This window comes from Myotis myotis, unplaced genomic scaffold, assembly GCF_014108235.1.
Source record: "Myotis myotis isolate mMyoMyo1 unplaced genomic scaffold, mMyoMyo1.p scaffold_m19_p_2, whole genome shotgun sequence".
Lineage (NCBI taxonomy): Eukaryota > Metazoa > Chordata > Mammalia > Chiroptera > Vespertilionidae > Myotis > Myotis myotis.
The window spans coordinates 9928519-9953133 of record NW_023416324.1 but is presented as its reverse complement, the minus strand read 5'-3'; the positions used below and the strand labels follow the sequence as shown (position 1 = coordinate 9953133).

The 24615-nt window shown below is 44.3% G+C and overlaps 1 protein-coding gene across 17 annotated transcripts in view; it reads left to right on the top strand.

The window, feature by feature from the left end:
* The window catches only part of UBR4 (ubiquitin protein ligase E3 component n-recognin 4), a 125082-nt gene that overhangs the window by 51285 nt on the left and 49182 nt on the right, over positions 1–24615 (top strand). For 9 of the 17 annotated variants that reach the window (XR_004974000.1, XR_004974001.1, XR_004974002.1 and 6 more), the window contains 23 exons: positions 703–874; positions 1149–1350; positions 2245–2408; positions 2828–3044; positions 3888–4104; positions 4825–4857; positions 5995–6058; positions 6493–6627; positions 7564–7738; positions 8435–8518; positions 8608–8748; positions 9580–9701; positions 10340–10451; positions 12088–12218; positions 12330–12507; positions 12964–13068; positions 14579–14716; positions 15984–16158; positions 19694–19790; positions 20399–20506; positions 20958–21074; positions 21980–22189; positions 24103–24252. Coding sequence is in view for 14 of the 17 variants with exons in the window: in XM_036349204.1 (XP_036205097.1) it covers positions 703–874; positions 1149–1350; positions 2245–2408; positions 2828–3044; positions 3888–4104; positions 4825–4857; positions 5995–6058; positions 6493–6627; positions 7564–7738; positions 8435–8518; positions 8608–8748; positions 9580–9701; positions 10340–10451; positions 12088–12218; positions 12330–12507; positions 12964–13068; positions 14579–14716; positions 15984–16158; positions 19694–19790; positions 20399–20506; positions 20958–21074; positions 21980–22189; positions 24103–24252 (3247 nt within the window). In the remaining 3 variants the exon portion in view is untranslated. The remainder of the gene's footprint in view (positions 1–702; positions 875–1148; positions 1351–2244; positions 2409–2827; positions 3045–3887; positions 4105–4824; positions 4858–5994; positions 6059–6492; positions 6628–7563; positions 7739–8434; positions 8519–8607; positions 8749–9579; positions 9702–10339; positions 10452–12087; positions 12219–12329; positions 12508–12963; positions 13069–14578; positions 14717–15983; positions 16159–19693; positions 19791–20398; positions 20507–20957; positions 21075–21979; positions 22190–24102; positions 24253–24615) is intronic. The other 8 variants (XM_036349200.1, XM_036349202.1, XM_036349203.1 and 5 more) reach the window with 8 other exon arrangements.

Here is a 24615-nt window from a genome sequence, read left to right as displayed (position 1 = left end):
TCTGCTGTTGAAGAGCCATTCTAGCACTTTCTGGCCTCTGTTTTGTGAATTACTGGTTTGGGATGAAATAAAATAGATGTCATTCACACATAACTTGAAGTGCTTGGAGACTCTTTTTTTTTTTTAAATCCTCACCCAAGGCTATTTTTCCATTGATTTTTAGAGAGTGAAAGAGAGAGAGAGAGAAAGATAGAAATATCAATGTGAGAGAGACATGTCGATTGGTTGCCTCCTGCATGACCCCTGACCAAGGCCCAGGCTGGGGAGGAGCCTGCAACCCAGGTACATACCGTTGACTAGAATTGAACCTGGGACCCTTTAGTCCACAGGCTAACGCTTTATCCACTGAGCCAAACTGGGTAGGACTGGAGATTCTTAATAGGAAATTGGGTCATCAGCCTTAGGCAGCTCCACAGCCCTATGTAGTGACAACCTCCTAGGCACATAGAGTCACCTATTCCCTCAGACAGTGGAGCCTAGCAGTGGAGATCCTAACCAGGACTCCTGCTGGGGCACACTTTGGGGCATATGAGAGTATATACATGGCTCAGAATAGAAATGAGACTCGTGGGTAATTGAGTCCCTGGACAAATAACTTGGTCTGAGAGTCAAGTGTTTAGTGAGGATGTCCTTTAGTTCAAGGACAGCTCCAGTAGATGATGGAGCTGTGACCCTGACCGTGGCCACTTTTGTTGTCTGCAGTTCCAATGGTGGCAGTAAAACGTCTCCTGCCCTTTGCCAGTGGTCTGAGGTGATGAACCACCCTGGTTTGGTGTGTTGTGTCCAGCAAACTACAGGTGTGCCACTGGTAGTTATGGTGAAACCAGACACTTTTCTTATTCAAGAAATAAAGACTCTTCCTGCTAAAGCAAAGGTCAGTGCCACATTCTCCCATCACTTGAATTGCTTGAACCTGCTCTAGTTTTATGTTGTATAGTCTACTTTCCCAGCTCTTTCAATGGAGCCGATATAAGAATTGGGATCCATTTTTTTCCGTGCCATCCTCTGTAGCCCCACAACTGACTATGAAACCAGCTGCTTCTCTGCGCCTCTCTGCCCCCCCCCCCCCCGCGCGCCGCCCCCCCCCCCCCCCCCCAGGTTCTGATCTGTAGGTGCGGGAACTAACACCCTCCTTTGTCCCCTTCTAGATCCAAGACATGGTCGCCATTAGGCACACGGCCTGCAACGAGCAGCAGCGGACAACCATGATCTTGCTGTGTGAGGATGGCAGCCTGCGCATTTACATGGCCAACGTGGAGAACACCTCCTACTGGCTTCAGCCGTCCCTGCAGCCCAGCAGTGTCATCAGCATAATGAAGCCTGTTCGAAAGCGCAAGGCAGCCACCATCAGTAAGGCCCCTCAAGTCGGGGGTAGGGGGTGGAGGGGTGGGGGGGCAGTCTTCTAGATGATGAGTAGACTGTTGTAAATATCCATAAAGAATCGGTGACTGTCTGACTTCCATGTTTTGTAAAGGTAGGGATATGTCTTAGCTAATTTCCAAAAATGGACTCAAGTTTCCTGAGGCCACCAATGCTCTGTGTGGCTTTTAGAGACACATTGTACTAATGGGAAGCACCCATTGGCTCTCCACTTAGGGTCATCCATCCTCAGGTGCCCAGTAAAGAATTATCTTTTGGACCTTGTTTGAGAGATTTTTCTCTGGGTTCAGGGAAAATTGCTTGCCTGGTGGGAAGTGCAAGAACTGAGGAGTAGGTTCTCCAGTTGCTGGTTAATTTCTCAGTGAGTAGTGAAGAGCCCCTCCGGGGTCTCCGAGCTGGGATCCTGCTCCTGACTGATGGAGGACTCTTCAGGGAGTGAAAGCTTGACTGTAGGAGTGAGTAAATCTGGCTAAGCACAGACCATTGTGGGGGTCCTCCCATTACCTGAAATTTGTCCCAGTCTGTGAGATAGTGATGCAGCTCATCTTCCAGTAAAGAAATCGTTCTACTTATTTTAAACAAACCAGCTATGAGAGGACCTATTGTTAGTAACTGTACACAACACCAGCGCCAGATTTCTTTGTCCTGCTAGGTGATATTGTGGTTATAGGGATAATAACTGTGGTACAGCTAACCACATGTAGGCATCATACTGATGCAAACATAATCCAGAGTTTGTCTAGAAAGCTTGGAGCATGTGTGTGTGTGGGCTGAGCTGGGAGGGTGCGACCTGTAGAGTGGGCGCAGAGGTGGGAGAGGCGACACTTACCAGTGCTCTCTGGCAATCTGTGCTGCTCTCCACAGCAACCCGCACATCCAGCCAGGTGACCTTCCCCATTGACTTCTTTGAACACAACCAGCAGCTGACAGATGTGGAGTTTGGTGGTAATGACCTTCTGCAGGTCTACAATGCACAACAGATAAAGCACCGGCTGAATTCCACTGGCATGTATGTGGCCAACACCAAGGTGAGGACTGGGTCAGGCTGGGTTCAGATTCAAGCAGTGTTGTTGTTGGAGAGCACATCTCTTGAGCGTGCAAGTATAAAGTATATACCCACAGCCACTGCCCCATGACACTAGTTAAATGGTCCCTGGGGTGAGTATTTGTTCTCACCCCATGCAGAAGGGCTTCTGTACAATGTTACCAACAGGTGTGCTGTGCAGAGGGCAGGTGGGTGGTAACTGCGAGGGAGAAGGAAGCCTGAAATTGAAGAGAGTCTGCTCCCTGTCTCAGTTTGCCTGGCTTTGGAAGGAAGGAAATTATTACTGGAGAGTTAAAAGGATGAAGGTGTGGGGACCACACTGAGACACTGTCAGAGGAAGGTTTACAGGTCTGCCCTTAAGAACTGTATTCGTTCTCTGATGTGAGCCTTTCTTTCCTGCAGCCCGGTGGCTTCACCATTGAGATTAGTAACAACAACAGCACAATGGTGATGACGGGCATGCGGATCCAGATTGGGACCCAGGCAATTGAACGGGCTCCGTCATATATCGAGATCTTTGGCAGAACGATGCAGCTTAACCTGAGTCGCTCCCGCTGGTTCGACTTCCCCTTCACCAGAGAAGAGGCCCTGCAGGCTGATAAGAAACTGAACCTCTTCAGTGAGTCTCCAGCCCCTGGCACAGATTGTATCCTTCCCACTGTGTTGCTGACTTGGGGGCCACTTCTCTGTGGCTCTTGAGTATTTGGGGACCCTCTATGCTGATACCTCTGTGGTCTCTACTGTCATGAAACTCTGAGCTTTATTTGAGATATGAAGGAGGCAAGGTGACAGGAAAGGGATATACTTGAGAATGGGAGGGGTGGAGATAGGGTCAAAATCTGCTTCAGTTCCACGTCTATAGGCTTGGGTCAGCCTTGCTGATGGGCTGCCTGCGTGTTTATGCAGAGAGGAGGCAAGATTAGCACGTGAAGTCACAAGGCTTCCTTAAAGCACAGAGACAGCCATAGGTCCACGGCACTGAGGTGTTTGACAGTGCCTTGCCTTGCCAGGCTATTAAAAACTTGAAACCCTGAATATAAATCCAGAGTCTTGCATAAGGCTGGCATCTTTCTATAGTGTTTACTGGCCACCTGTCTGATGCTGTTTGTGTGAATGATGAGGATCTGTGCTTTGAACAAAGGGAGTGCTCAGAGTTCTCTGTGCGAGGGGGTTGGCGATACAGTGCCCTGATAGTGCAGAGGGTCTGGTTCCTACAGTGATGGTCAGCGACTCTTCTTCCAAATAGTAGACCTCATAGGCTTTGATTGTGGGGCTGTTTCCTCATGTATTTAATATCTGTACAGACTAAGGTGCTGCTGAAGTTGCAGGAGATCAAGTTCTATGACTAAAAATGCATGTGATTTGCTACTTTCCTCAAACTTATTCTGGTCTTTGCTTTGAAGATGGTGGTGTTAGCCCTTCAGAGAATGTGCTTCTTAATAGCTTCTCTTGCTTATTACAGTTGGGGCCTCGGTGGATCCAGCAGGTGTCACCATGATCGATGCTGTAAAAATTTATGGCAAGACAAAGGAGCAATTTGGCTGGCCAGATGAGCCCCCGGAAGAATTCCCTTCTGCCTCTGTCAGCAACATCTGTCCTTCAAACCTGAACCAGAGCAATGGCACTGGAGAGAGCGACTCAGCCGCCCCCACCACAACCAGTGGAACTGTCCTGGAGAGGTACCAGCGCTGAAGGGGCTGGCTTCAGTATCACCATTTCTCACTGTCCCTGCAGAACCTGTGTCTTGAGAGAGTCAGTCCCTATTAACTATCTCAAATTGAGCTCGTGATTTTCAAGTGTTCACACAACTCCCAATACTCGCTGTCTTCTTAGTGTGCAGACAAAGCCTGAAAGTGTGCTGAGAGACATCTGTGCCTTCTCTTAATGCTCAGGCATCCTTTGGTATAGCCAGAGGCTGCTGACTAAGATGCTTATACGAGTGTTGTAGATTAGGATCCAGTCTTGCGGAAATTATAGGGGAAAATCTTCCCTTTCATTCCGATTTCATCATTTTCTCATCTTTCTCTGCAGCAGCAACTTATGTGGTGATAACTGCTGTAAGAGGCTGGCTGCTGCGTCTGTGGCAGAGTTCAGAGCCTCCTGGGCTCCCTCCAGAGGCCTCCTTAAGTACTGCGCTTGGCTTCTTTGCACTAGGTAGCTACTGGTTTGCCATGGCAGATGAAGTAACTCATGATGTAAGATGTTGAGATTCTTACATTGTAAGTCATAAGAATAGCCTGGCTTGAATCACTGCCTCCCACCAGCAGCCTCCCCCTCTCCCTTCTCTCTCTTTTTCTCTTCCCCTACCCTATTCTTATATTGTTTGCTTAGGATGTGTTTCCAGGTTTCTCCGAGCTTCACATTGTTTTCCTTTTTTTTTTCTTTGCTTCTTCCCCAAGTTCTGAAACTGAGTCCCTAACCAAGCTGGACCGGTTAGTATGCCCTCTTTCTTTTCTCTGCACGAGTGAGTGTGTGTCAGAGAGCAGTGTAACCCAATGGTGTGGCTTTGCGTTGAATCTGCTTCTGTGGAAGAGTCCTCCTGCTCCTCTCTGTTCTGGTCATTGCATGGCTGCAGAGCTGTCTGCCTCAAAGTGGAGAATGCGGAGGGTTGTACGTGCGCACTTGGTGTTGGCTGCTTCAGACTTTGTTGGCTTTCTCTTTTCCTTACCCCATTCCTCCCTGCGCCCTCTCTACAGTAGATGAGAAGGGCGGCCAGGGGCAGTGGGACAGTCAAGAAGCCCTACTACCTGAAAAGCCACTGGAGAGCTATTCCGTCCACCTGTGTTTTATGCCCCTGGTCTCTCTTCCCTGGCTCTTTGTCTTCCTCTACCCCTTGACCTTTCTTTCCAACTGCCTTCTCAATCCTTCCCTCTCTCCAGAGCATCGGTCCTCCGAGTATTGGTCTTTTTACTATGCCACATTAAACTCACAGGAGTCGGCCCTGGGCAGCATGTTACGGTTGGGTTTCCTGTTATTTCCTACAAGAAAATCGCTCAGGTTTCTAAAGGTGCTTTGTAGTATCCTTTAAATGTTGGCAAATGGCATGCTCCTGAAAATACAGTTTGCTCTCTTCCCCATACTTAGGGACGCATAGGAAGTGCCTTTGTGCATTTTCTAGGAGGTGTAAGTAAAATATAAACTAACCTTCCCCGTATAAGAACATGGCTTTAACCTTTCCCCTTGTGTATGTATCCCTCTGCCTGTGAACTGTGGGCATCTGAGCTTCAGGTCCCATTGCATCAGACTGTTAAGCCCATCTCAGTGATCCCTGCCACAGGCAGCAGAAGGAAGCACATTTATCCTCTTTAAGGAAGAAAAGCCCTGTCTTTGAGTTACGGATTATGAACATGGCCTCAGGTTGATCTCCAAGCAGGAGCCAGGTTTCTTCTGGCCTGTAACACGAGGAAAGGATATGCATGGTTGGTGCCTGTGGCAGGTCTTATGCTTTGATTTTGTATTTGGCATTCATTAGCTGTCCCCAAGGTCCTCATGATTAGAGTTTGCGCAGGCTAAAGCACAAGGCAGAGAGAAGGGTGGTTGTACTCAAGCCAGCTTTTCTGTCTCCCTAGGCTGGTTGTGAGTTCTTTAGAAGCTCTGGAAAGCTGCTTTGCTGTTGGCCCAATCATCGAAAAGGCAAGTTACTTTTTCAAAGTTCATGGGAGCCTTCTGGAGGGGCAGGAAGTCAGTGGAATTGTCAGAAGCCCCGGGGCCTCCCAGCTCTAAGGGACATTTATAGCTTTATCTTGATTTGCTGAGAAGTGCTAGAGAAGTCTTCCACTTAAGGCCTTCTGTCCTACTTTTGGGGGACCCTTTGTAACAGTGTTTCATAGAGCAGGGTGAGTGCTGGTAAAAGAACACTTCTGGAGTTATGAGTTTGGACTCTATTTCTACACCTGTATTGTGAGAGGATTATAATTTCTGAAATTCCTTGTTTGGCTTTTTGCAGTCCATGGAGCTCACCTTGCCCTGGGGGTCTGGAAGGGAGGAAAGAGGAGGGCAGGGTGTAGACAGTGCATTCCACATGGAAGCGTTAGGCTTAGTGCTACCCCTCCTGTCTTTCGCATCAGGAGAGAAACAAGAACGCAGCTCAGGAGCTGGCCACGTTGCTGCTGTCCCTGCCAGCACCTGCCAGTGTCCAGCAGCAGTCCAAGAGCCTCCTGGCCAGCCTGCACACCAGCCGCTCGGCCTATCACAGCCACAAGGTAATCGTTCCCTCTTGGGATGCCTTCCGTGGAGGTGGAAGTTGGGGCTACTGACAGGGAATCAAGTATGTTGGCTTTCGTATGTAAAGTAAGGGCAGAGTGAAGTACGGTGGGGAGGGATAGCATTGAGATTAGACCCACACAGTCTGAACATGTCTCCGGAGAAATTAATGGATATTCCTGGAAACAGGACAAGCCGGCAGTGGGCTACTGGTTTGCATTTGTTTTTTCTGTCACTCTAATAGGATCAGCAAGAGTTAAGAAAGAGGGACATTTGATGTGAGTCTCTGGCTGGAAGAGAGTGAAAAGGGGGACTCATTTGGGAGATCAGGGCTGTTGGTGTTTCCTCCGCCAGTTGTGGTACCAGCCTGTCAGTGTACTTGCTTGTGAGGAAATTGTTGAATGGTTGTTGGAGAGAGGGGAGAGAGGGTCTCACCTGTAAAAGTAAGTGGGGCCGAAGGCAGTAAGTTGGGCCAGTTTCCACAGATGGAAAAGCCAGCAGCCCAGATGCCTTGGTTAGTTTTTATGCCTCCAACCCAGAGAACTGAGAAATGTGAGTTTATCCTGCTGCACCGCTCAAGCGAAGGCAGTTTAGGAAACAACCTTTGGATGGTATGAACTTGCAAAAGAATGACCTTTTACTGTGGGAAAGAGATCTGGGATGTTGCAGTTCTGGAGAATTGGGTGGTTTCTAATTTTCTTCCCCATCATACTTTGGTAACGATTTTGTGACTTTTGATTTCCTTTTGTAGTACCTTTAATATTTTATGTATTAGAAAGTTTAACTTTGAAGATTTTTTTACTGTTAACTGGTGGTAATTAACCTGTTCTCTTGAGAGGAGGTAGCCATCCTGACCATCTGCCAGCTCTCCTCTGCTCTTTGCCATAGTACCAGCCCTGGCTTGTGGTTTATCCTTTGTGATCCTTCCATTATAGGATCAGGCCTTGCTGAGCAAAGCTGTGCAGTGTCTCAACACATCCAGCAAAGAAGGCAAGGACTTGGACCCTGAGGTCTTCCAGAGGCTGGTGATCACAGCTCGCTCCATTGCCATCATGCGCCCTAACAACCTTGTCCATTTTACGGAGTCAAAGCTGCCCCAGATGGAAACAGGTGAACTTAGCCTGGATGGACGTGGTCCTGAAATCTGCTTCATACACCTTCTACACCCTTTCACCCTTGTATTGTTCTCACTGGCCTCTGACTGACTTCATGCTCCGAACCAGGGATTTTGCTCTCTTGTCTTTATACCTTATGGAGGGTTTGTGACATTAAGATTGTACCATTTTTAAGCAAATAGTACTCTTTCCAGTGCTTTCTTCTTGTATTATCCTTGGGTTTATTCACTGCTCTGGGCATTGATATAATCTGTCACTACCTCTTATGATCTTGAGGGTAAAGTTAAGCTTGGGCCTGGTTGCTTTAAAGTAATAGGGTCATATCTTTTATGTTTATGCTGTTCTTTTGCCACTATTTTATTAATATGTGTAATGGACTTTCTTAGTGCTCAATTCTATTTCCTCCTCTCTCATTTTGTCTGGATACCAAACTTGTTTTGTCTTTATCTAATATAGTTTATTGATGCTTTTACAATTCTCTGTTATTTTCATGCACCCATATGCTGTCATCATGTTGTTCCTCCTTCAAATATTATAGTCTAGGAATCATTTTAGAAAATCTCAGACGGTCCTCCAGTTTTGATAAGTTTAACAGTTGGACCTGAGGTCTCTGAATCTGCTGTAAAGATCTTGACTGCTCCCCTTCTTCTTAATTCTAACATACAGTGTTTCTGTGATATTCCTTTCCCAGACTGTTTTTTTCCTAGATGTGCCTGCTGGAATCTAGGGATAGTTGGCATATTGATTGGGGCCCCACTTGAAACTCCCTCCCCAGGCAAGCTTCCTTGACCTGAGTTAACCTTAAAACAAATTAAATTCCATCTCCGATTTACAGTCGTTAATAATTTTCTTTCTCCCGCTCAGAAGGAGTGGAGGAGGGGAGAGAGCCGCAGAAGCAGCTGGAAGGAGATTGCTGCAGTTTCATCACCCAGCTGGTGAACCACTTCTGGAAGCTCCACGCATCCAAACCCAAGAATGCCTTCTTGGCACCTGCCTGCCTGCCAGGTATCATTTGAAAGGGAAACTTGAGTCTTATAAGTTTGTCTTTGAACAGAATGAAACCCCAGCCTTTAGGCATCCATTTATTCAGAACTAATGGTTAAGAAGTAGAAGTCTGTGAGATCATTACACTGTTCCTAAAACAGAAGTTCAGTGGAGGCGGAAGGAAGTGGAGTTTTCTTTTATCTCTTCATGTCGGGGTCAGTTTTTCACATGGAGGGGTATGTGTGTCCTTAGTCATGTTTATAATTGTTTAAAAAAATCTTTGAGAGCTTGATTCAAAGCCAGTTCAGAGGGTACAAGTTAAGTATCACCCTTGAGAATTATGTTATTTCCAAGCTGTCGTTGCCTCTGGTATCTAACTTCTCACACTATCCTGGGTGTAGGTGGATAGTCAGGATCTACTAGCAATCTAGAAAAGTAGAACAACCCCTAATGTTCGTTTATGTTTGGAGTTTTCTTGGGCAATAAACCTAGAAGGCATGTCAATGTCATGCTTATCACCTAAGATCTGGGGTTAGTGAGGAACATTTAGAATCTGCTCATCTTTTCACACTTCTCTGCCCTATTTTGATATCCAAAAGTGTAGACAATTACTTGATGCAAGATATCTGGTGAGGTTTTTGAGGACAGTTTGAGAGACTAGGAGAGTATTAATAAAACAAATCAAATAATGCTGACAGCCTACATTTCTGTGTGTGTATTTTGTTTATTTTGCTTTTTTTGTGCTAATTATTTTGTTGTTATCTTGACCTTTATGTGGGGATAAGAATTTCTCCTTTGCCTTAGACTTTCAGGTAGTTAGAAGTTTTTTCATTATATTTTTATCCCCTTTAGGCCTAACTCATATTGAAGCTACCGTCAATGCTCTAGTAGACATTATCCATGGCTACTGTACGTGTGAGCTGGACTGTATTAATACAGCATCCAAGATCTACATGCAGATGCTACTGTGTCCTGTACGTATCACTAAAACCCCACATAGCCTGGGAATGTCTGGAAAAATCACTTTTTGTATGTTTGTTAGTTAGTGAAATAAAAACAGGCTTAAAGGAGATAATGGGAAATGGAGCTCTGAATATCAATAAAAGCTTTAAGAGTTTACTTATTCCATGGAAAAAATGGTTGAAGAGGTGATGGACTTTGTCTTGTTCAGTGTTGGATCCCCAGGAATATCCTGGTTATTGCTGCTTGGTTAGTGTTAAGTATTAATATGAGTACATGAGAGACCATCATCAAGCTCTATCTCCAGTGACTGTCACAGAAGCTAAGTGTTTGAAGTACTGATTTGAGCACAGAGCTAAGATGAGCCTGATCATCTGGTGAAAAGCCAAAACCCATTTGTAGAGAGCCAGAGTGACTTCAGGAGCAAACGACCTGCCAGTCCATTACCAGCATGGATACAAGAATGTAGTGAATGGGTCTGACACAGCCAGGTCAGGAAATGGGTTAGCTGCTGAACCTGCTCAGAAGGGTTACCACGAGTTGGTAGGTCTTCCACACGCGTGTAAGGGATTGACCACGAGAGGAAAGTGTTTTGTAGGCAGTCTCATAAATGATTTAAAACCTAAGCATGACAGTTTCCTTTCAACCTCAGGATCCTGCCGTGAGCTTCTCTTGTAAACAAGCTCTAATTCGAGTCCTAAGGCCCAGGAACAAGCGGAGACATGTGACGTTGCCCTCCTCCCCTCGAAGCAACACTCCAATGGGTAATGTGAGGTCTGGGTTTAGGTTCACAGGGAGGTGGGAAGGGGGACGAGGGAGGACGTGCTGCCCATGTTGGCCAAGGTTCTGGAGACTTTTGTTTATGTGTCTTTTATTGTTACCCTACCTTACTCCATAAAGAATTTAAGATGACATATAATAGTGCATATAGTAAGTAGAATAAAAATAAAGAAAATCAAAGCCATGGGAAAATAAAGATACAATAGTAAAGTCAAGCCAAGGATACAAAAAAAACCCGACAGCATGAGTCCTGTATGGTTGTTAAGTGAAGATCTTATATTTGGCTGAAAGCGTCCCACAAGCCACAGCAAAAATAACAAAAGAAGAGTTATAAAATCACAGTGACTAAAGAAAAACCCCGCTATTTTTCAGGAAAAGGAGACTTCCTGGCATAAAAACTGTACATTAAGTAAGGATCCATTTTGTTGCCCAGGGGGTAGTATCCTCTCGTCTTGCCTGCAGTGTTTGACAGCAGATTTCACCAGAGATTTCCCTCATGGTACACTGGGACACAAGTCGAGGGCATGGCGTTTAACATTTTGTAAAGCATTTCTCAGAGTATCTTAGCATTAACATTATATTATGTAACACACTGGTTACTTGTTTCTCCCAGAAGTAAATTACCGATGAAAGGCACTTACATAATTGTAAATTTCTGTGTGCCGAATTATAAAGAGTAAAAAGAAGTATGTTGAAATTAATTTACTCATTAGTCTAATATATAAAAATATTTCAACATGTAGTCAATATAAATTATTAGTGAAATATTTTGCGTCCTTAAAAAGTATTTTTTGTGCAGTCTTCATCTAGTGTGTAGTAAGTACTAATGTCACATCCCCTTTCGGACCAGTGACATTCTAAATGCTCAGTGGCTGGTGGCTGCTCAGTGGTCCAGTGCCGGTCTGGAGGAATGCTTGTGACTTGGTGACCCTCCACCCTCCTTGACTATCATGTGTGTTATCTAAACTTTGGATGAGCTAGGCAACAGTTTGTGCATCTTTGGTGAGAAGCTAAAGTGCAGAGAGTGTATGTTTCCAATTAAGGCCACATTCACATGCTTTCCCAGCCATCGAGTGGGAGGCAAGGGGTCTAACTTATTAGAAGGCCTCTTCCCCCCAACAGGAGCTGGCTGGGCAGGACCTGTAGTGGTGTCCTCAGCCTCCATTTGATGATTTCACGTTTTTCCAATCCTCGTTCTCATAATGATTGTGTAGGGTGAAAATCTCACCGACCCAGTTGTTTTGGAAAAAAATAATAAAATAACACTCTAAGCTGCCATGACAGATAACAGACATTATTATATTATTTACTTTCTCTGTCTTGCCCAAGGCCTCCTGAGAGTTGGTGGGAGCTGGTCTTAGATTTCTCTGCTTTATGGAAATCCCCGCTCCCCCTTCATCAGCTGGAAAAAGTCTTTTCCTAAGGTGGGGCAAGCTGTCACTGCCAGTCCCATCTTCCCAGACCCTGCCAGGTCCAGGAAACATTAGAACAGGCTGGAGTTTACCTCTAAGGCACAGGTGCCAGCTGGTAGCTTGTCTGGGTTTTTGTTTGCTCTGTGACTCTTCATGCCACATGCTGAGGGTGGAGTACCTTCAGGTGACTGGGATTTCTTCGACTCAGGAGACAAGGATGATGATGACGATGATGATGCAGATGAGAAAATGCAGTCATCAGGGATCCCGAATGGTGGTCACATTCGTCAGGAAAGCCAGGAACAGAGTGAGGTGGACCATGGAGATTTTGAAATGGTGGTGAGTCGGGCCGGAGAGGGGAAGGGGGCCTCTAACTCTCTAGCTCTTATTCAGTGGACTTCCAAAAGCTGCCATTTACCGTGGGACACTGACATAGCTTTCTCTTTGCAGTCTGAGTCCATGGTGTTGGAGACAGCTGAAAATGTCAACAATGGCAACCCCTCTCCCCTGGAGGCCCTGCTGGCAGGCGCAGAGGGCTTCCCGCCCATGCTGGACATCCCGCCTGATGCAGATGATGAGACCATGGTTGAGCTGGCCATTGCCCTGAGCCTGCAGCAGGACCAACAAGGTAGAGGCAATGCCAGGAGCACAGCAGCCTAATTGCCTTGCACAGGAAAGAGGGCTTGGCAGTTACTGATGTGCAACTGACTTAGTTTGTCCCCAGATTTGGGGAGAGGTTGATCTGGGTGAGAGCTGATTGGAGATACAGGTGGAGAGTGAGAGGGATTGTGGTAACATTTTCAGTCTGGGAGCCAATCTCATAGTTTCTGTTAGTTGGATTGTCACTCCCAAATCTGTTAGATTCCTCCAGCCTGTGCCCTCCCTACCTGAGCTAAAGAAAGTCTTCCACCATCTCTGTAACGAAATGTGGTGGTTGGGTAGCTATAGCTCTTGATTAACTTCCTCTAGGCCAGAGGCATCTAACGCTGGAGAGTTTAGACTCCCGAGGGCAGCAGGTGGCCAAAGGAGCGTTGTGGTTGGGGTCTGGGGGGGATGTTGTGCTCACTCTCCACTTGTTTCCCAGGCAGCAGCAGCAGTGCCCTGGGCCTGCAGAGTCTGGGGCTGTCCGGCCAGGCACCCAGCTCTTCCTCTCTGGACGCAGGAACCCTCTCTGACACCACAGCATCAGGTAACTGTCCACAGCAAGGAGCATGGCTCAGGGCCCCAGGACCCTCAGGCCTCGTTTCCAATGCTGTGAGAGTGTAAGGGGCAGCTGCTTTGACAGGCCATTCTGGACTTCCCGCTTCTGCCTTGGCTTTGGAAATAGGAAACAGGAGTGGGGAAGGCATACCGATGCAGTTCTGCAAGGGCGCTCATGGCTTCGCTTCCTGGCTTTGCATGCTGCCTGGCTTCATTCAGCTCATTCCCCAAGGAAAGACCAGGAGACCAGCTTGCAGGTTGATCAGCTTTAGGGCTTAATCGACAGCTCTCAGGGTTCTTCATCAGCGTTCTGACATTTTAGACAACATTAAAAGAAAGACAAGAAATAGAGATGATACCTTTTAACTTTTTCTCTTCATTTGGAAATAAAAGTGAAGCTGCAAGAAGCCGAGTTAGCTGCAGGTTAAAGTAGCTAGCTATCAGGGATGTGCGTGCTCGGGAGGTAGGGATTTTGTGCACAATTCAAATGCATAGGAAATCTTCAGACCTAATTTTGTCTTCACTTTCAAACTCTTCTCATGTGTAAGAAAAGAAAAATTCCTTAGTAGAGAGTTGGACCAAAATAGAAGCGGGTAGGACATCTGAACAGCTGCTGGAAAAGCAACCCTGATTAATTTATGGGTTGACTTGGAGTTTTTCAGACTGATGCTTTCCTATATTTGTTTGTTTCTTTTTTATTTTCTTTTTGGAGGTTTTACCCTGGGTAGGTAAGAAAGAGATAAACTGGCTGCTCCTCTTCACCTGCTGCCATGGCTTGTTGCTTTCCTTGGTCCTTTTAGTTGCTGCCATTTCAGGCTTGGAGGTTGCTGCCGTGCTGTACCACATTCCTACTGTGCTCTGTGGCTGTCTTGGCTTCCCTTCTCCATGTACCTCATCCAGCATTTTCCTCCTGTCTCAGCTCAGCCCTGATCCTGGATGCTGTGGCTGTCTCTGGGGAATTTCCTTGCTTCATTTTAGCACCTGATGAGGAGGATTAGGAGGTGTGAAATTTCCCAGTGAGCTCCCCCGGACCACCTGATTAGAAAGAAAAACAAGCAGGGCTGATTCCAGAGCTCACATAGTGATTTCCTCTTATGAGCACTGATTACAAAACAAATCTCATTAAAATTCAGAGTCTGTGCTTCCGATATCAGGAGGAGTCAGTAACACCTACACAGTGGTGACTGGAGCATTGTAGCTAGAAAACAGTGTTCATGTCACAGATTCTCACTGAATCTCTGCACTGTTCTGTCTGCACTGTGATGCAGCATCAAAGGAAATGCCCGGTGAACTGGGTTTCCACTTCTGTCTCAGTACTGTTCGCAGTGCACCGTGTGCAGTGTGTGATCCTGTTAGTTACTAACCAGCAAAGCAAACCTTTCCCTTTTTTCTCTGGTGACAGGACAGATAAACTGCATTGTGTTTTCTGCACTATGTGGTTTGATGCTTTTGCTCCAAGGAGGGGTTTTTACCTGTAACAGCTCTTGTTACTCTCTCAGCTCCAGCCTCAGATGACGAGGGCAGCACAGCAGCGACTGATGGTTCCACCCTTCGGACCTCTCCCGCTGACCATGGTGGTAGTGTGGGCTCGGAGAGCGGGGGAAGTGCAGTGGACTCGGTGGCTGGCGAGCACAGTGGTAATGTGGCTGGGGTCCTGATCTCCTTGGGCAGAGGGTGGGGGCAAAATGGGAATCCCTCCCTGGGTCCTGGGATTGGTTTCAGCAGAGGGAAGCTTTGGGATCTCATGGAATTTATTTGACCTCACCCCTGGAGTTTCACGTGTTCAGTGATAATAGCTTAAGCTCAGTGAGGTTAATATTGAAATATTTTATAGGCAGCTTTTAATTATCTGTTAGTGGAAGAAAGCAATGGTACACCTAATCCCAAATCATGATTTAAAAATGTTTTTATTGATTTCAGAGAGAGGAAGAGAGAGGGAGAGAGGGATAGAAACATCAACAATGAGAGAGAATCACTGATGGGCTGCCTCCTGCACACCCCCCACTGGGGATTGAGCCCGCAACCCAGGCATATGCCCCGACCTGGAATCTAACTGTGACCTCCTGGTTTATGGGTTGTCGCTCAACCACCGAGCCACAAAAGTTGGGTGCAAATCATGATTAATCTAAAACAATTTTGGTGTGACCTTGAAGTCCATTGTTCTGGGTTTTACTCTTTCTGGGGAAGATATTTTGGGTAGCATTGTTAATGATCTGATGTGTTAATATAATAGGTCATCTTCACATAATTCTAGCTGATAGGCTGGAACTCTAGGATGAGGAAGCATGAGAAAGCCATTTTGGTTTGATCTTATAAATCAGTCTGTGGATGTGAAAAAAATTTTTTAAAAATATATTTTATTAATTTTTTTTTACAGAGAAGAAGGGATAGGGATAGAGAGTTAAAGACATCAATGAGAGAGAAATATCAATCAGCTGCCTCCTGCACACCTCCACTGGGGATGTGCCTGCAACCAAGGTACATGCCCTTGACCGGAATCGAACCTGGGACACTTCAGTCCGCAGGCCGACGCTCTATCCACTGAGCCAAACTAGTTATGGCTGAAAATTTTTTTTGTGGAGGAGAAGAGTAGCTGAGAATGTCCAGATTCCCAAATCAGTATATATTCTCTGGAACGTGAAGTGGAAATTTATCAGTAGCTGAGATTAAGATCATTCTTGTAGGTAGATATTGTATTCTGTAAAAGAATGAACGACTGTCTTGGGAGTCATTTAGCATAGTGTCATGGGGTCAAAATTGTGAATTTCATCCTTATATAGTTTCACATAGAAGAAAAATTTTCCAAAGCTACCAGTTATCTTCTAACTATTGCTGACTTGAGAATGCATTGGATTCCATCATGCTTTGGGAGTTGATTTGTGCTTTTAAATCATTTCCCTCCAGTATCTGGCCGGAGCAGTGCTTATGGTGATGCCACAGCAGAGGGGCATCCAGCTGGACCAGGAAGTGTCAGCTCAAGCACTGGCGCCATCAGTACCACCACTGGACATCAGGAAGGAGATGGCTCCGAGGGAGAAGGAGAAGGGGAAGGAGAAGGAGATGTCCACACCAGCAACAGGTCAGGACCTGGTCATTCTCAGTCAAGAGGCTTTCCTATGGGAAAATGTTTTAGGAATAGGATGATGAATCCATTGCAGGAAGTGGAGTGGGCGATAGCAGTATATTTCTTTGGAAATATACAGATAATAAACTCATGAAGCAATTTAAAATCTTTGCAAGTGTTCTAGATCTGTCTTTGTTGTCCTAATTGGAATTCTATCAAATCAAATGCAGAGAGCATAGAAATTAGTTTTTCCCTTAAGGCTTCCCTATATTCCTAAATAGCTGAGGAATATATCTTCCTCACTCAAATCTTTCATATATCTTCCTCACTCAAATCTTTCTTGTTTCATCAACAAGATGAAACTAATTTTGTAGCATTCTCTTTATAAATGGCATTGTTATAGGCTCAACAGTGATAGTTATTAAATATACACTAGAAATAGCTGCTTGCTCAGCATGTTTATAATGTAATGGAGAAGTAAGACAAAGCCAATGCATGTTTATGTCTAAAAAATACCAGTGGTTGAGCTCTTGGCAAATTGAAATTAGTCTGAAAATTCTAATCGGCTTCCCTCAAGACATTCTGGTGGTGTTTGTACTGGATTGGTGAAGTGAATGTGTTCTTAACCAAGAGGTGACTAGAGAAATAGGAAGAAAAACCTAAGAATTCACTCGTGATATAGTATTTGTTAAATTTGTTGAGGCCCACAGTTATCACATTAGTGTAGAAATAAAGAATCAATACTTAGAACTGAGTGATTTTTATCAGAAAAGCAGGTCACTGAAGCTGTCAGTCATCAGAGACATTGCAGAGGGCATCCAAGTGTCTCCTTTATTGTCCCTCCCATTCCACTCAGACCCTTGCAACAACTCTCATGGAGGTGACCTGGCTCAGTTTAACTGCTGATATCTTGATGGAATTCATTTTTTAACTTAACATAAAGGGGCTTTCTACTTAATCTTTTTATTTTCTCTTAATGTGATTTCTAGGTTAATTCCATGAGTTCAGATAATGTGGTCTTGCTAGGGGTTGCAATTTTATTTATAAAGAACCAACTTTTGTCCCCCCCCCTCCCCCCCATTGTAAGTCTGCTTTCTATTTTATTTTCAGTCTTTATCATTTTCTTTCTCTGCTTCCTTTTTTTAATACCTTATTTTTGGAGGTATAATTTTCTGTTCTTTTTTTCTAGCTTCATAAGATGGAAGCTTAAGTCATTGATTTAAAATCTTTGTTTTAAATACATATTTGAAGCTATATATTTCTCTCTAAAATTCCCTTTAAACATTGTTTTCGCTGGAGCCCACATATTTTGCTATGTTCTGTTTTCATTGCTGTTCAGGTAAATGTTTTCTAAATTCTGTTGTAATTTACTCTCTGGGCCCAGGTATTTCTAAACATTTGAGGATTTTCTAATTATTTTTCTGTTATTGATTTATAGTTTAATTTATAATGGTTGCAGAACATACTATGTGATTTCAGTCCTTTGAAATGTTTTGAAATTCATCATTGCTTCTAAAATGATGTTAGGTCTTTTTAGGATTTTTAGTTGTTTTTAGCAGGATGGTCAATTGAGGTAACCTAGCCATATTGGACATGGAGATCTCTAAAGTGGTTTTAAGTTAAACCCCCCCCCCCCCCCCGGAATAAGTTAATTAAACAATTAAGGTGGCTTATTGTTTTAAATAATATAATAACTGAATTGTTTTTACTTTTAAGTCATAAGGAAATTGTAATTTTTGTTAGTGTTTACTTTTTTGGTGAAGTTTCAAGAATAGTAAGTGTTTGAAAAGCCAATGATCTGGCATGATCTTGGTCCAGGTCCAGACCTGCTCATTTTGTTGACTTTTTCCTTCATGTGTGTATTCACTCAGATGCATATTCTTCAAATATGAAGATTTTAATCCATCTCAAAGCTTATGTTTTATCCTAAAAGTGCTGAATTGCTGCTGATATCTCTGCTTTCTTCACTTGTACCTCTTCCACTCCTGATCAGTTCTTACTCACTTGTAGTCCCCCATAGCTTGCCTAATTACTCATGAATGCAGGCAGGTATGGGCTTTTATGTGCTACAGAATTCTAAAGGACATTTAGCTCATTCCTTTGCGTTCTTTTTAGAATGATAATCATTATTCAAATAAGACACTGTACTTCCATTCAGACTTTTATTATTTTGAAAATATTCTGGATAACTGCCTACTAGGATATGTAATATATGGAAACCACACTTAAAAAAATATATAGGCATATGGTTTCTTACAAACAACGATTTGTAAGAAAAATGAACAACAATTTACTGTGAGAGCAAATCCATTAATTCATTCAGCAAAATGAACTTTTTAAAATGAACTTTTAAATTTATGTAAGATAGTGTGTCAAGCGAGGCTGCCAACCAACTTGTCAACAAAACCCTAATTAATTGATTTTTAATTGGTCCTTTTGAATCTGTATTCATCAGAGGTCCAGGAGCACACACTTAGTATGGAAATCTAGCTGTTTCTTTGCAGGTGAAGAAGGCGAGGTAGTGACCAGATGAGTATATGGGAAAACTCCTGGGTCCTGTATGGGAAGGGTGGTGTTGAAATGGAATTTCACACTAGGAAAAATGATGGACTGGCCCTTCTAAGGACTTGGGGAAGCATGAGAATGAAAGTGTTGGGTCATGCCCTGACCGGTTCGGCTCAGTGGATAGAGCGTCGGCCTGCGGACTGAAGGGTCCTGGGTTCGATTTCAGTCAAGGGCATGTACGTTGGTTGCGGGCACATCCCCAGTAGGGGGTGTGCAGGAGGCAGCTGATCGATGTTTCTCTCTCATCAATGTTTCTAACTCTCTATACTTCTCCCTCCCTCTCCGTAAAAAATCAAATATATATATATATATATATATATAAAAGAAAGTGTTGGGTCACTATGCAACTGGATGATTGAGAATTTATAGGTAAAAGAATGCCAGGAAAATAATGCCTGGAGGCAGAATAGGGCCATATGCTGGAAAAAACATAGTGCTTATTATTAAAGGTTTAAATTTTGATACTGAGAATGGCTAGGACAGTGATGGCGAACCTATGACACGCGTGTCAGAGGTGACACGCGAACTCATTTTTTTGGTTGATTTTTCTTTGTTAAATGGCATTTAAATATATAAAATAAATATCAAAAATATAAATCTTTGTTTTACTATGGTTGCAAATATCAAAAAATTTCTATATGTGACACGGCACCAGAGTTAAGTTAGGGTTTTTCAAAATGCTGACACGCCAAGCTTAAAAGGTTCGCCATCACTGGGCTAGGACCTGATTGCTTGACAAATATTTTAACTTTCATGTAGTAGGTTTTTAGTACCATTAATGGTATTTTGCAATAGTTTCGCTCCCTTTTAACAAAGTGAGATTTGTCCTATGTTGCTGGTTAATAAATAGGCATTTATTAATGTTAGGATTGTTCCTGAGCAGAAGGTACCCTGTTTACCTTGGGAACAAGAGGAAAGAACTATATTCAGCTAGTAAGTGGTTGTATATTAGCTCAGGTTTCATATATTTTCCTTGGTCTTTTAGGCTGCACATGGTCCGTCTGATGCTGTTGGAGAGGCTACTGCAAACCTTGCCCCAGTTAAGAAATGTTGGAGGTGTCCGGGCCATTCCATACATGCAGGTATCCATCTCTCAGTTCACTGGATCTATCACATTATAGGTGGACCATCCTAAGCATGCTGCCATCTCAAGGCATTGGTATTAAACAATGGAATTCAATTTATAGCCCTTCATTTTATAGATGAGAAGCCCAAGGGTCAGATAATTTTTTCAAAATGTCCACAGTCATCCAGCTAGTTATTAACAAAGCCAAGAGCAAAAGTCTGCTCCAGAGATTCCTAGTCTGCAGTGACTCTTCATTAATATTAGTGTATTAGAGTATGGTCTTGTGATAGCTATTCTCCCACTGGCTGCCTTCCTTTTGGGCAAAATTGTTCTTTAATTCTTAGTAGCACAGTGCCCTCTCTCAACCCAATTTGTTTGAACATAATATAGGTTAGTCATTTAGTTTTACAAACTTTATGCAGAACATTCTCTGTGATGCCAAGTACCAACATTTGACTCTTCTGACTCTGGACGCATAAACTGTGGATAACTTGGGATTTAGAAACTTTTCACAGATTATGAGTGACAGGGAAATCAGGAAGATTGGGATTTCTTCTGAAACACCTTGTGTTCGAGTTGTTTTCTCGGGAAGTGGCTTTCACGTTTTCTCTCTCTGGCTTCTAGGTCATTCTGATGCTCACTGCAGACCTGGATGGAGAAGACGAAAAAGACAAGGGGGCCCTGGACAACCTGCTCTCCCAACTTATTGCGGAACTGAGCATGGATAAGAAGGTAAAATTTGGGTCATAGTGAGCCCAAAGAAAAATGGGGCTCAGCTAAGATCAGTTCTCAGTTGTTTTTTCTTCTCTTAGAGAATTTCCCCTATTTTCAGGGGGTGACCATCCATTAAGGCTTCTAGTTCTGTGGATTCCACAAAAATGTTTTCACTGCCTACTTTGGCCCAGGCATACTCTTGGATCTGAGCATAGTTAAGGAATAAGACTAAGTCCCTACCCCTATGGTTCTATAAGGTGAAAACAGTGAATTGTTTCGGTCTTCATATGCCTTCCTAAGTGTATCAGGCTTTTGGTAATTCAGGCGTAGTCCATGGATACATGAGCTTGCTTTGTCTCCAGTTCCATCTGAGGCATACTTAGCACTGATCGGCTTGAGGGAATCTTGTTCAGAGGATGCCTCAAGCTTAAACGTGAGCCTGAGCCTCTGGGCTCTGTTTCTGCTGCAGGACGTCTCCAAGAAGAATGAGCGCAGTGCCCTGAACGAAGTCCATCTGGTCGTAATGAGACTCCTGAGCGTCTTCATGTCCCGGACCAAGTCTGGATCCAAGTCTTCCATATGTGAGGTATTTTTGCTTCAAGCTTATGGGTGTGGGGAAAGGTAAGAGGATTGTCTGGTTGGTACTAGGGCTGCGGGCAAAGGTGATAGTCCTGATAGTCAGAATAAGGCCATTGTTGCTTGAGAGGAGTTAGATTCTAAGCTGTCACCTCTTCAAGAACAGAGCTTCCACCTTTTTCAGAATCCCTTCCAAGTCCTGCTCTTTGCAACAATCCCTCCATTGGAGGGGTTAAAGGGTTTGGAAGTTTCATTATTAAAAGGCAGGGGACTGTTCTGCAAGGCGCGGAGTGGCTAAGAGGATTCCCCACTGTATGTTGCTATAAGGTATGGTAATAAAGCAGAGAAAGCAGTGTGTGTGGTGGAAAGGAGATTAACACAAAGCAGAGAAGGTAGAAATGAGGTTGAACTGCATCCGATCTTAATGAGCTTATGAGCTGTGGGGTTTGCTGGGATTTGCAAGGCTCTCCTAATGGTTTTATTTACAGTAGTTTTTCTCCTACTTTTTTATTCATGTGATTGCTTACCCCATCTCCTTTGGAAGCTGGTACTATGAGCAGAGCCCCTATTGGGAGGGTGGAGTTGCCCAAAAGTGCCTATAATGGCAAGTTCTCTCTCCTTGAAATGGTCTTTTTTTCTAGTTGCCCAAAGAAAAAGAGAAAACCATGCCCTCCAGGTGGAAAAGTTATCTGGCCCTTGCCTCTTGGCTTCTGGCATGTGTGTGTAGAGAGATTAGAGTTGAGAACTGGTGTTTGTTTCTTTTCTCTTACCATGCCGTTATTCAAAGGAATTGGGGAAATTTTGAACTAGTGGGAAACTTTTAACTCAAGAGATCAACTAGCTCTACTGTGAGTGTGTTTCCTCACTCCAACACCCAGCTGCATTTATAAGCCATTCTTACCTTCTCCCTCCCAGTCATCCTCCCTCATCTCCAGTGCCACCGCGGCAGCCCTGCTGAGCTCTGGGGCTGTGGACTACTGCCTGCACGTGCTCAAATCCCTGCTGGAGTATTGGAAGAGCCAACAGAATGATGAGGAGCCCGTGGCTGCGAGCCAGTTGCTGAAACCACATACTACTTCCTCCCCACCTGACATGAGCCCTTTCTTCCTCCGCCAGTATGTGAAGGTGAGGGCTTTCCCTGGACAAAGAGCCGCTCCTGTGCCTCATCCAGAGCGCACTCAGTGAGGAGAGTGAAGGAGCGGGGGCGAGGAGCTGCAGGAGGGAGCCTGCATTCCTTGGTGGGCTCCCTGCATCGCTTGGTGTGATTTAATAAATGCCCTTCTATTGGGATCCTGAGTCCTGCCGCTTTGTAAACCTTAGGAATTGAGTGAAATCAGACAGTCATGGCTCTTTCACATTAAGCTCCTTAGAAAAAGATGAGATGGTACAAGGTCGTGTTGTCAGTAGTGGGTTATGTTCTCATGTGTGTCACATGCTGTCATTAGAGGTCTTTTAACATGCTAGTTTAGAAGATGGGCTTCTGATCAGGTGAGCCTGGTAACAGTTGTTCTCACTTACTAGCCAAGAGGCTTGGAGAAGTTCTGTCTAACCCAGCCGTGGGCAAACTACGGCCCGCGGGCTGGATACGGCCCGTTTGAAATGAATAAAACTAAAAAAAAAAAAAAAAAAAAAAGACCGTACCCTTTTATGTAATGATGTTTACTTTGAATTTATATTAGTTCACACAAACACTCCATCCATGCTTTTGTTCCGGCCCTCCAGTCCAGTTTAAGAACCCATTGTGGCCCTCGAGTCAAAAAGTTTGCCCACCCCTGGTCTAACCTTACTTAGTAAGCCTTGTATACCTGGAAAAGGACGGTACACAGTGTCTTCTTTATAGGGTTGTCGTGAGCATTGAATGAGGTAAAGTGCAGTGCCTCGCACATACCGATGCTCAATAAATGTTCATTATTACCATTTCTATTCCGCTGAGTCCATATAGTGGAGCTAAATGGGTTGGGCTAGCTGTGCTGCTTACTGCGTACTCAGAACTGCTTTGAATATATAGGAGTATAACAAGCATAAAATAGGAATCTGATCATGTCCTTCTCTTTTTAATAACTCTTAGGTGGTTTTTTATTACTTTTCGGCTAAAAAGTTCTTTGAGGATCCAGCTATCTTACTCCCTAGCTTTCGTACCTACAGCACCCCTGCATGCAGCCGTACTGAAGTGTGCATTTTCCCACGTGGCATGTTGCTTTGTTCATGCTGTCACTTCAGAAATTCTTCTTCCTCTGCATCCCTGTGTTCCCTCATTTCTCGAATTCCTATTTCTTCTTCAAGACCCAGTTCCAGCATTGGATCCTAGGGAAAACCTTCCCTAAAACACACTTCCCTACTGTCAAGTCTGATTGAGACAGTGTTTACCTGGTCACGCATGTGGAGTCTCCCCTTCAAACTCACAGCAAAGATCATACTTACTCCCTTTTATACTCCCAGTGCTTGGCGTAGAACCGGTAAATAACTGGTGATTGAATAGGAGACACATGCAGGCTCTTCCTGGAAACCACACATCTTGCAGGATAGCTGTTGTTTCCACTGTCCTCAACTCTCCCTGTACTCCTGCCTGTCCGTGTGATGTGAACCCAGGATTTCGCCTGAGTTTAGTGATCCTGGCCCCCTTAGCTTATTTGAATATTTCTTGTTATTATGGAAGTTTTAGTTCTAGGAAATGAAATATATCTCACATAGAAAGTCAAATCTTTTCCTGCTACTGCTTTTTCAGTATTTTCTAATTCTAGGTTTTGTGTAAGTAGAATACAATCAATCCAGTGTTAAAAACCAGAGTGAACTTTTAAAAAAGAGCAGTGAGATCTATCTCCACTGCAACCTTTACATGTAATGAAATTGCCCAGGAGCCTGGGGCCTTGCTTGGTTTGTAAGCAAAACTGTCAGCCAGTGATGGTTCTGGCTTCAAAAGGAGCCATTGACCAGCTCTAGCTTAAGGTATGCCTAGTGAGCAGTAAACCAGCCTTTTTCTTAAGTGTGGTCATGGAAATTGCCAATCACAGGTTCTTACACAAATGTTCTTCTCCCAGGGTCATGCTGCTGATGTGTTTGAGGCCTATACTCAGCTTCTAACAGAGATGGTACTGAGGCTTCCATACCAAATAAAAAAGATCGCTGACACCAGTTCTCGAATCCCACCTCCTGTCTTTGATCATTCCTGGTTTTACTTTCTCTCAGAGGTAAGTGAAGGGGGCGGTGCCAATGGAGGAGAGCACATCAGCTGTGACTGCCTTTGTGGACCCCTAACCCTCATAGTGTTTCCCCTAGGTCTCACCCCTGTGCTGTAGACTACAGGGTGGGGCAAAGGCACGTTTACAGTTGTATGCAAAACAGTTTTTCTTGTATTATTATTTATTCATTATTGTGTTATTTTCCATACACACTACTGTAAACCTACTTGTGCCTTATCCTGTATATGGTGAAACTGGGAGATGTGCATCAAAGCAAGCTATCCACTTTAGTTTCTGATCTGTTCATTTAACTTTCCCCACACAATGATAATGGGCAAGTTTAATACTTCGGACTCTGTCTGGAAAACAGAA